General features: G+C 39.3%; 1 protein-coding gene across 5 annotated transcripts in view; it reads left to right on the forward strand.

Moving 5' to 3' along the window:
* The window catches only part of Spats2l (spermatogenesis associated serine rich 2 like), a 168,571-nt gene that overhangs the window by 79,713 nt on the left and 76,240 nt on the right, over nucleotides 1-12,618 (forward strand). For all 5 annotated transcript variants that reach the window (XM_090354569.1, XM_090354570.1, XM_090354568.1 and 2 more), the window contains one exon: nucleotides 5,666-5,726. In XM_090354569.1, coding sequence (XP_090210695.1) covers nucleotides 5,688-5,726 — 39 coding nt within the window. In that variant the 5' untranslated portion in view covers nucleotides 5,666-5,687. The remainder of the gene's footprint in view (nucleotides 1-5,665; nucleotides 5,727-12,618) is intronic.

Consider the following 12,618-nt stretch of genomic DNA (forward strand, 5'->3'; position numbering starts at 1 on the left):
TTCCTAGATCCAATTCAAACAATGATGTAATAACTGAGAACAAGAAAGTGAACCTAAAAGCTATCATGGTTTCCCAGAAGCAAAAGTGAAACCTTGTTAGCTTCTTCCTCCACAGGAGGGACAACTGAGAGGAAAGTCATAAAGTGCATTATTCTAACTTTTCAAATTTAGTATGATTTAGGAGAAATGTAAATATGGCTTTTTGAACTTGGGAATTTGGTAATTGCTCAAATTGCCATACATGTAAATTTCATTAAATTATATCAGTTAGAAATGCTGAAACATGCCAGAATCTCATAGTCAGGTTTATCTTTGTTTATAAGCAAGTACATCTTGCCACTGGCACTACTGCCTAGTAAACAACTTCTTTGTTAGGTAAATAGTTCACTGGTGCCTGAAATGATTGGTGATAACTATGTTTGCGTTTTATTAATTTAACCTGGGAGAAATGTAGAAATGATATATTAAAATGATGACTCTTTCCCTTGATGATTGATACTGTTGCCTAACAAGTTTTAACAATTCTCTTGATCATTGTTTTTCCTCTAGGATATATGTGAAAAATATGGTATTTGCATATATTTGTATGCTATTTCTGAAATCTGAATTATAATCTTAAAGAAACAAATCTTAGTATACAAGTGTTTGAAATATTGTGTAACTACCAGCACTTACTTTGGGGGGACATCTTGTTTTCATACTGATTGACAGATTGACATAGAACATATATCCATGGATTTAAATACAGTTGTGTCACTTAACAATATGGACACACCCTGAAATTAATTGTTGTGAATACATCATAGTATATGTACACACCCCTAGATGATGGCCTACTATGCTGTAGGCAGTATGCCATTTACCATTATGTCTGCAGCCTGTCATTGATCAATATTTGTATGCAATACATGATTATAATTAGGTCTTTGTAATTCATATGCTCCAATAATAGACTCAAGTGACAATAAAAATTAGAAACTAGGCTCTTTCTCAAAATGTCAGAGATCCCTGAACCTTTTTTGTAGACTGTAGGCTCTTTGTTATCAGTGTAGTTAAGGAATAAGCACTGAGCCAGGCATGGTAGCTCATGCAAAGATAGACCAGTATACAGGAAGCAGACATAGGAAGATTGAAGTTAAAAGCCAGCCCAGGCAAAAATGTCTGTGAGACCCTTTTCCCAAATCTAAGTGGATCAAATAGTCCATAGGTGAATCCCTGGGCAAGGCAAGAACCTATCAAAAAATAAACAAAGTAAAGCTGGTTTGGGGACATAGCTGAAATGGTAGAGCAATGGCCTACCAAGCATAAGACCCTGAGCTCAATCCTTACTGCTGAACACCCCCCTCAAAAAAAATGCCCTACTGAATCATGCCTAGCATCAACACTATTAATAGATTTGATGGCTAAGATGAGGGGATCAGGGAACTGTTGTCTTTAAACATCTGTCACTGTAGTACCTTAAAATGACAACTCTAGAGATTTCTCAGGCAAAGCTAGATGTCTGTAACTTGGAAGGCTGAGGTTTCATGTTGCTGAATCCAGAATTTGACATGTGAAATCTGGTGAAGCTGTACTTCATGGAGGAAAAGTTCCTTAACTGCCTCAACAGCTGAGATGAAATGGAGTTCGCTGGCCAGATCTAATTCACAACAGAGCCCAGACTCTCCAAAACAGAAAGGAACAATGATTTCATTTTCACAGGGGCCAGGAAGGAGTCTGATCTGAGGCATGATAAGCAGTTGAGGCCATCTGAGTATGAGATAGGCTTAGAAACTCACCCCAATCAGAAGATGTAGACACTGAGCAAGTGCAGGCACACTATGCTTCATTCACCCTCTCCTGTGCACTTACCCTCGCATTTGTCTTATCAGCAGAACCCAGCTTCACATCTAGCCATGTACACTCCTAATTCTTTAGAAGAAAACAAGTTTTTCACCTATTTAGATAATAGCCCTTCAACTAGTTTCTGTAACTGGATCCACAGACAGTTCAAATACTCTGTTGTACTCTGGCCAGGATTTGGAAAAGGTGTCAGAATCTGTGTGAGAAGAGCAGGCAGCCTTCCACATGGAAAAGAAATTTGCAACATGTACTGGACATAGAACAACTCCCTACAATTATTTTTATCTTTTCATCTGAGAAACTCGTAATGCGTAGCTGATATCACACACACACACACACACACACACACACACACACACACACACCTCAACAATTCTCTTTCTCTTTGACCTAATGCAAAGAAAGATTCTTTAGTACTAATGCAGATAAGATTAACCAGTGTGTGTGTGTGTGTGTGTGTGTGTGTGTGTGTGTGTGCGCGCGTGTGTGTGTGCATGTGCATGCATATGCATGCATTTTTTTGTTATGAATAAATAAATGTAGTTAGCTTACTACCCAATGCTGCCACTTCCACAGACCTCAGAAGTGTCTACACAGGGGGCCAAGAGTTTGGCCTAGTTGTAGAGTGCCTGCCTCGCATGCACGAAGACCCAGGTTCCATTCCTCAGTACCACATACATAGGAAAAAAAGCTGGAAGTGGTGCTAGGGTTCAAGTGGTAGAGCTCTGGCCTTGAAAAAGTCCAAGGATAGTGCTCAGGCCCTGATCTCAAGCCCAGGATTGGCCAAAAAAAAGGAAAGAAAAGAAATGTCTACACAGTGGATTGATTGCCTTCCTGATTCTTCTGTGGATTGTAACACTTCAGCTTTAAAAGTGCTGCATTCCTGATCCTGGCCACAGATGCTGGAGGGGATGTGGCCAGGAGGGATCACTACTACACTATTGGTGGGAGTGCAAACTTGTTCAACCACTATGGAAAGCAGTATGGCAGTTCCTCAAAAGACTAAACATAGAGCTCCCCTATGACCCAGCAATTCCACTACTTGGCATTTACCCAACCATCCAGAAACAAGGGCAGACTAAATCCACTAGCACAATGATGTTCATTGCAGCACTGTTTACCATAGGAAAGATAGGGAACCAACCTAGATGTCCCTCAGTTGATGAGTGGATCAACAAGATGTGGTATTTATACACAATGGAATTCTATGCTGCTGTCAGAAAGAATGACATTGCCCCATTTGTTAGGAAATAGAAAGACTTAGAAAAGATCCTATTAAGTGAAGTAAGCCAGACTCAAAGGAAGATAGGCTCAATGGTTTCCCTCATTTGTCATAATCAGTAGAAACCTTGGGCTCTCCTAGCATAGATTTGCAATAGAGCAAAACCTAGATACAGAAGGCCATATAGTAGGACGCTAAATGAAAGGATCTCTAGGATATAGAAATATAAGCCATATAATGAATGATTGTTGTTCTTAAGGTACTATGTTATCTCTCATCTCTTTTGCTGTCCCTTGGTTATCTCATATTGTTACAGTATCTTACTTTGTTACCTTATATATTGGATATATCTGTATTTGGTTATTTGAAATTGGATAGGGAAGGGGGGAAAACAAGATGAGGGGTGGGGGTGCAGGGGAGGGAAATGGGGACCAAGACATGTGAAAGGGTATCAGTGTATGGGAATTAATGCACCATCTATCTGGCAAATATCATGTAACCCTTCTATTAATTACAATAAAAAATATATGAAAAAAAAGTGCTGCATTCCCAAATTCTAAACATCAAAGCCTGAGTGCAAAAATGGATCAAAACTTTTTCTATCAAATTTCACACATCTGTAATGACCAAACTGAATGTGTTGAGAAAATTCAACTGTTGTAGTTCAGCTGGTGGGCTTTTGTGGCCCACAGGCCCATCCTAACAGTGCCAAAACCAGTTGCCACTGTGTAATTATTCTTTTCTCCTCCTCCCTTCTCCTCCTCCTCCTCCTCCTCCTCCTCCTCCTCCTCCTCCTCCTCCTCCTCCTCCTCCTCCTCCTCCTTCTCCTCCTTTTCCTCCTCTTCCTTCTCCTCCTCTTTCTCCTCCTTCTCCCCCCTATTCCTCCTCCTCCTCCTTCTTCTTCCTTTTTTCCTGGTCCTGGGACTTAAATGCAGTGCTTGGGGCCTGCCCCTAAGCCTCTTTGTGCTCAAGTCTAGTGCTTTACCACTTGAGATGAAAGCACCATTTCTGGCTTTTTCTGAGTAATGTATGGGAGATAAGAGTCTAGGGCTTTCCTAGAGGCATGAGCCAACCAGCTCCTGGCTTAGTTTTGATTTTTAAGACAAGTTGTCACTATGTAGCCCAGGTTGACCTTGAACTGACAATTCTTCCAAGTGTTGAGATTATAGGTCTGTGTCATCACATTAGCTTTATGACTGCTCAGTTCTTTTTTTTTTTTTTTTTTTTTTTTTTTGCCAGTTCTGGGACTTGAAGTTAGGGCCTGGGCACTTTTGCTCAAGGCTAGCACTCTGCCACTTGAGCCGCAGCACTCCTTCTGACTTTTTCTATGTATGTGGTAATGAGGAATCAAACCCAGGGCTTCATGCATGCTAGGCAAGCACTCTACCACTAGGCTGCACTCCTGGACCAATGATTTTTTGTTGTTTGGTTTTTGTTTTGTTTTATTTTGTTTTTGTTTTTTGCCAGTCCTGGGCTTGAACTCAAGGCCTGGACACTGTCCCTGAGCTTCTTTGGGCTCAAGGCTAGCATACTACCACTTAAGCCACAGTGCCACTTCTGGCTCCATCTGTTTATGTGGAACTAAGGAGTAAAACCCAGGGCTTTGTGCATGCTAGGCAAGCACTCTACCACTAAGCCACCTTCTCAGGCCTCACTACTCATAGTTCCATAGGGAGCCTTCCCATCCCCCACCTATGTGTTGATCCAGAAGTTTATTCAAAACATGTTGAAAGTGCAAAATCTGAGAGTGAGGATACAGGCCTGTGGATCCAGCTAATTGGAAGACAGAGGTAGGAGAAGCACATACAGTTCAAGGGTGGCCCTAACCAAGTTAGCTCAAGATAACCACAAAACAAATAGTAAGCAAAACCACAAAACAAATAGTAAGCAAAAGAATTAAGGGTCTAGGTTTATGGCTTAAGTAGTCTTGAAGGGCAAGCATGGCCCTCTGAGTTCAGTCCTAATCCCAAATTCCAGAAGCACCTATGCTAGTGGCTCATGCCCATAATCCTAGCTAAGATGAAAAGAATAGGAAAGAAACAAGCCAACTAAGATCTGAAGTGATAACATTACAGAGGAAAAATGAGAAAACAGTATTTCTCATGCTTACACCCCAACCATTTGTACTGTTTTCCTCTTGCAGTGCTTGTACTGTTTTCCCCTTGCAGTGCTTGCTACAGCTATATCCATGCAGCAAATACACTTCACAGATATGAGGTTGCCTGAGGGTTGGTAGAAGCTATGATGAGGGTTGCAATGAAAATGCTTAGTTAAAATAAGTAGTTTTCTTTCTCCCCTTGTTTGACCACCTTCCTCTTTTACATAATAAGAAGAAACACTTTAGCTCACATTCCCATCTGTTTTTGTCACTTTCCATGTGGATACAGTATGAAGAAAAGATTTTTGTATTGTCCTCCAAAGATCTCCTAACATGCTTTTAGGATATACCTAAGTCTACTGCTTCTCTTGAATTTTTTTATATTATAAAATAGTATTTATGATTATATCTGAATGAAATTGTTTACTGTACTGGAAAGAGAACACAATAATAATGCATTGAGTAACGAATTTTAAAACCTTAATCATTGTCCTCTTTTACAGGACTCATTCTACTAGAAGCAAGATGGCTGAACTCAATACTCACGTGAATGTCAAGGAAAAGGTAAGATCAAGTTATATGTTAACCCTAAAAAACTTAGCTCCAACCTGGATAATACAGTCTCTTGCTGGTGCTGGTTAAAAACAGATACAGTGGAAAAGGGGAAAATGGTTTGTTCAGATACACAGTAAGCTTGTCTCACTGGTAATCTATTTAACAGAATCCTAAGTCTCATTTACCATCTATATGTTAAGCGTGTTGCATTTGTTTTCTCAGTTACTCTTGATCATAATCTCATGAAATAGGTAGTATTTTTCCCCATTATATAGAGGTGGAAATTAAGAAACAAAGAAGTGAAGTGATTTTGCTGAGTCCAAATAACAAATAGAGAACAGAACTAGAATATCAACTTAGACAGTGGCCTTTCTCAACCACCTCACTGAGTTGCATATAACTCCTGGGGTATTGTATTCACTTCTCTAAAAATGGTCTCATCTAAAGAATAAATACTTTACCTGCTGGTCCCCCTATAAAGTCTTTTTCCCTGAGAGTTCCTAATACAGAAACTCTCCCAGTCTCATTTATAGAGACTGAACCTTTAGGGTTCATGAAGCTTCTTCCACTTAGGGTCACACCTCTATCTTGCTGATAAGCTACTTTATTCTGTTACATCCTAACCTTGAACTGTAGGCCATCGAGATAAGTCTGTCCAACCCATTCTCCTGGCATCATAGGAATCAAGACCCTAGAAATATTTTCCCATGGTTACTCAGCTGAACAGTAAAACCTGGACAGGAGCCTAGGTGAATCCATATGTATGCCACCTCCCCCAGGACCACCCATGGCCTCCACTGGACTGCCAAATGTCTATTGGTGAGAGATTATCTCTCATTTCTTCGTATCTACCCTGTACCCAAAATACAGAGCAAAGATAAGAGAAGTACTACTTGCAGAGTCCTTGTTACATTTTCTTTAACTTTGCAAAAGAATGTACAACTCAGAACTCTTCTGGATATCAGCAGTTTGGCAATGAACATATATATGAGGTGCCCGTTCCTATTGTGCTCACATTTATGGCAGAAAAGCAGAAAGTAAAACCCCAAAACACAGAGATGAGTACAATAATTTCCAACAGTGATGACTGGGAAGAAAACACAGTGGGTGACTGTAATGAGAAGAGGACTGGCTACTTTATTTTATCCACTGTGGTCAGAGGAGCACTCTTATAGCAGGTGATATTTAAGCTGAGATCTCAGATGATGAGAAAGAAACAATCATGGAAAGATTTGAGGGCAGGGAACTCCAGAAAGAGAGAAAAGCAAACAAGATATTTAAGATGGCCCAGGCGGTTTGTATGTGAACAATTAGCCAGTGTGGGGGGGGGGGGGGTAGGGAAAGGGGCAGAGGGCATTTGATGGGAGCTGAGGTTGGAGAATACTACTTCACCTAGATGTATTAATCTCCAAAGGATCAAGGAAAGGATTCAGAACTCTGTATTAGAATGTACATTTATAAAGTCATGACTGACGTCTAAAGGAAATTTAACGTTTCCTTCAATCATGAATGTTAACAAAGAACAAAAAAAACCCAGTAGTAGGAGTAGTAATATAGTAATAGTAGTTGTTGTTGTTGTAGTTCTAGTAGTGAAATCTGTGACTCTGACAGCTAGAAATCATGTGTATTTTTATATCCAGTTATATTTGATGTAGATGTTCTGATGTATTTTGTTCATTCCTGAAAAATTACTGTTATTCTAAAAACGTACTGCTGTGTTATGTTATTGGATATGATAATAGAGAAGCATATATACTATGTAGCATAAACTTCTTTTTTATAAATATTGGATCTATATTTCAGTATGAATGGTTTCCTTTATAATTTTATGCATTTTATGTCATGATTATTACTTTGTTTGCCAGTCCTGAGGCTTCAACTCAGGGCCAGGCACTGTCCTTGGACACTTTTGCTCAAGGCTAGTGCTTTGCCACTTGAGCTACAACGCCACTTCTGGCTTTTTCTGAGTATGTGGTTCCAAAAAATTGAACCCAAGGTTTTGTGCATGCTAGGTGAGCATGCTACCACCAGGCTACATTCCTGGCCCTTTCATCATGATTTTGAACACATTACTCTAAAAAGGTCCCCAAGGTCTTCACCAGACAACTGAAGCGGTCTGTGTATCAGTACATCTAAACCATGAAAAGGCCATAGAGAACTCGATTTCCAGGCCAAAAGCAAGCTGTTGTAAACAGAAGAATAACTTTGATCACATTTTGTGTGTGTGTGTGCGTGTGTGTGTGTGTGTGTGTGTGTGTGTGTGTGTGCGTGTGAATCATGGGGCTTGAACTAGGCCTGGGTATTGTCCCTGAGCTCTTCAGCTCAAGACTACCACCCTACCCATGGAGCTACAGCCCTACTTCATGTTTTCTGGAGGTTAATTGGAGATAAGAGTTTTAGATCCTTTTGTGCCCAGGCTGGCTTTGAACCTTGATCCTCAGATCTCAGCCTCCTGAGTAGCTAGGGTTATAGGCATGAGCCACCATACCCAGCTTGATCAACGTGTGTGTGTGTGTGTGTGTGTGTGTGTGTGTGTGTGTGTGTGTGTGTGTGTGTGTGTGTATTTTTTAAATTTTTTTATTTTTGCCAGTCCTGGGCTTGAGCTCAGTGTCTGAGCACTGTCCTTAGACTTTCTCAAGGCTAGAGCTTTACCACTTGAGCCTCAGCACCACTTCTGGCTTTTTCTATGTATGTGGTATCTAGGAATCGAACCCGGGTCTTCGTGCATGCTAGGCAAGCATATTACCACTAGGCCAAACTCCCAGCCCTGATCAACATATTTTTAAAGTCTATCTATCCTAGCTTTATCTACCAATGACTCTACTACATGTAAATCTTATCATTTAGTGACTTTGTTTGATGAGCACACTGAGACTTGAGGTCAAGTTCCAAAATCAGACTGGTAAATGTGCAGGACCAGTGATTTTTGTCTCAGTGGTGCCTGATACTAAAATCTTTACCCTTCCCATTGTACATTTGCTTCTCAGGTATTGTCCCACAAATGTTCCCAGAACTTGAACAGACTTCTTATCCCCAGGTTTTGAGGGCATAATCCAAGCCAACTTACAATTTGGGGGGAGTCGTGTGCTGTCTTAAAAACTCATGCAAATACTTTAACTATATTCTGCCATGTATTTCATGCATTAATTTTAATGTAAAACTTATTTTTTAGCTCATTGATCACTGAGTAAAACAACAGCTGACAGATATATCCCTTTGATATCATGGCTCCAACCTAGTTCACAATCAGACATTCCAGTGAGAATATATATTTTGAGAAGCTAGGTTGGGCACTCCAGGGCAGACCAGAGATTGGTCCCTTTCCACTTAGCTATCTGTAGAAGGATAGATTGAACTCTTCTCATGGAGGGCTGTGGGAAGGAAAACACATTAACAATCAGATTTTTAGCAATTGATCCCTGAGAAGTACAGCTAGTGGACAGGTATACGGTGGGCTGAGAGTCAACATTAGAATATCTTATTGAACACAAGGATGGCATTGAACTAGTAACAGAAGATAAGTGGATCTGTCAGCACACAGGCTACAGTGGATCAGTGTGAAGGTTCTACACCTTGCCTTAGGTACCATGTTCACTCACCATGAGCACTGCCAAATACCTAGGTGAAGATTAACAGTAGAAATGAGTATGATGGGCACATAGAAAACTGAATTGGGAGGATACTGAATTCAACTTTACCATGGGCTACATTGTGACACCTTGTCTTTAAAAAAGAAATAATGGGGTAACAGTAGATGTTTTTGTCTTGAACTTCAGTAACTCATCAAAATGTTGTCAATATTTTCATTATTTTGAGGAAGGATGATGGGATTTTTTGGTAAATATTGTGAATCTGCTTGACAATGAAAGTAGAACTCCCAAACTCATTGTATGAGTTCTGTCAAATGATTAATAGGTTTCTGAACTCAATACAGAGAACCATAATAGACAACTGAAAATTCTGATCATTTATAATTTTACATTGATTTGTTTTATATACTTCCTTTAATTATTAGCTTTTATGGCCTTTTTTATGATTAGTTTGTTTCTCAATCTGTCACACAAAACTGTGACATTTCAGTTCTGAAAATCAAGAATAATAACAACTGTTAGGTCTTAAATTACAAGGTTTGGGAGTCTTTTTGATTCAGTAACTAGTTGAGTGCCATAGGAAATTACCTAATACACATCTTGTGGATAAAAGCCAGGAACGATGATATGTTCCTGTGATCCCAGCATTTAGAATGTTGAGGCAGGACTATGACTTCAAAGCCAGTCTAGGCTGTATAGTGAGTTTGAGGCCAGTCTGGACTACAGAGAGATGACCTGTCTTCAAGCAGACAAATAATGAAGAGAAATGAGTTCTTCATTTATCTCTAGTGGATCCTTGATCAGGTGGATTGAATAGGAGTAGGTGCTATCGTGCAAAAACAATTATTGTCCACATTAATTATTGTCCCTTTTAACTTAAAGGGAGAACTGATGGAATTTAATGATGAAAACAGATAAAACTTACAGTAGATTTTGAGTTTTAGTTGAAAAGACCTTGTATATTGTTGGATCACAAGTGTAAGGATATAAACTGTAAATGTGATTGGGGTCAGTGTTCCTTCTTTTTGGTGTGACACATACACATCCTCTCCATGATTGGATTCCTACGCTATTGTCAGAAAGAATGACATTGCCCTATCTTCTTTCACACTGTCATCTGCTGCCAGCTCTCCACATATCTTTAGTCCAATTATCCTCACCATGAGCTTGTTTCTCTTGGTGACATGCAAAGGCACTTGACATGTATAAGATACCTTCTTCAGAAATCTTATCCCTCACAAAGTTCCTTTCAGGGACCTGTTTAGACCTTTCTTTCTCTTTCCTCCTGTCCTGCCCAAATTATTTTCCCTTCCTTTGCTGCTCTCTCTCTTAACATTCCCTGTGGTTTTCTGCATGTTCCAGAACACCTGTTATTCCCTGTCATACAAAACTATTAGTTGTTTGTCTTCCAGTGTTTCTTAAGAGTAGACTCTGGGTCTTATTTTATTCTTGAGTTTAACTCATAGTTGACTTCACCATTAAGAGTGAGATAAAAGAACGGATAGTAGATGAACTAATACTTCTTGAATATTTAAGTTCTTTAGAGACTGAATTTCCCATTCATGATATTCTGTGAAATCTCATTTTCTTGAAAACTGAAATGCAGGTTAATAAAAATTTCACCTCATTTTAGTATTCTCTTTGCTATTCAGGCATGTTTTAAATTGCTTCTAAAAACAGGAACTGAGGTTGATGAACCATGGCTCTGCAGAAATGTAGCATCTTTGTGAGATAATGATCAAATATTCGTGGTCTCAGGTCAGTTTCACAATAACAAATGAGATTGTTAGGTGACTAACCAGTCAAATTTTGCTGCACTAGAATATTATTTTGTTTAATAAATCCCCAAATGTTACTTTATTAAGGGGAGCTATCATAACAAAAATTAAGGGCTAGTTAGAGCTCTTACATTTACTTTTTACTGCTTTTTCTCCAAATAATGTAGCTTTAAAAAAAGAAAAAAATTAAACACTAGAAACTCATAAATGAATTAGTCAGCAATGACTATTGGATTATTTCTCAATTGAAACACTTGGGTACTATGCTGAATAGATTTACAGATTTTTAAATGTGGTTGTCAATGAAATAGAAAAGGGTTGTTAAAAATAGTATATACAAAGCCAGGAGTGTGGCCTAGTGGTAGAGTGCTTGCTTAATGTACACTGAGCCCTGGGTTCAATTCCTTGGTACCACATACACCAGATAAAGCTGGAAGTGGTTCTGTGGCTCAAGTGGTCAAGCACTAACCTTGAGAAAGCCCACGAACAATGCTCAGGCCCTGAGTTTAAGCCCCAGGACTGGCAAAAAAAAAATAGTATAAACAAAATAGAATTTTTTTCAGGTTTTTCATGCATTCTTGTGGATCTGTTTAAATTATATTCCATGTAGTAATGAAGCTTTGTGTTGGAAAATAAAAGGCATCTTTTAAAAAATGAGGTGAATAAAACTTATTAGGTTTCCAGTTGTGGGGGATCTCATTACAATGATGATTGAACCTTGAGCCACAGTGGGGTACTCTCTTCCCTGGGAGGATGGTTTCCTGTGAGTTGAGGTTACAGAAAGTGCATGTAGTTTGGAGACAGAAGCAGAGGCTCTTAGGCCCCAATTACTAGTTGAGCAACTTGAGCATTTATCTTTTCTGGTCCTTGGTTTCCTTGTCAGTAGATTAGATAAGATTATAAAACCTACCTCACAGAATCATTAAATCCAGTCCTAAGTCTGGAAATGCTATTTGAGCTCTTAACAGTATCAACTATGAAGGTTCTGGGGGAACCCATCTGTTGTTTTTATCATTAAAGAGTGGGGAAGGGAGCCCTAGCTAACATTTTGTTTAGAACTCAAAATATAAATTCCCACAGAGCCAAGATTAGGGGGATAGAAGGAAGTCCCAAATGAGAGAAAGCATACAAAAGTGGACTTAACTTTTTCAAACTTGTATAGCTATTGCTGAGCTTCACAAAAATAATTGCTGCTAGACAATATGAGGACATGGAAATTGGGAGTAGCTCCATCGTTTACTATCCTTGCTGAGCTGTGCTGCTTATGACAAATGGCCTTTAGAGCTGTTAAAGCTATAGAGGTGAATTGCATTCTAAACAAGAGTCATATGGAATCTTAAAATGAAGGGTGGGTGGAAGAACCACCCTTGTCCACACTGGTAATTATCTGTGTTTCTGCACTTCCCTGAGATTTAGGGCATTCATGTTTGTGACTAGGAGTCTAAGAACAGATGGACAGATGCTTTGTTGTTTTGTAATAAACATATCCCATCTTATTTTTCATGTAACTGTGATGTGTGTTTTACAAAGTAT

Source organism: Megascapheus bottae, chromosome 21, assembly GCF_031878675.1.
Source record: "Megascapheus bottae isolate mThoBot1 chromosome 21, mThoBot2.hap1, whole genome shotgun sequence".
NCBI classification, from domain to species: domain Eukaryota; kingdom Metazoa; phylum Chordata; class Mammalia; order Rodentia; family Geomyidae; genus Megascapheus; species Megascapheus bottae.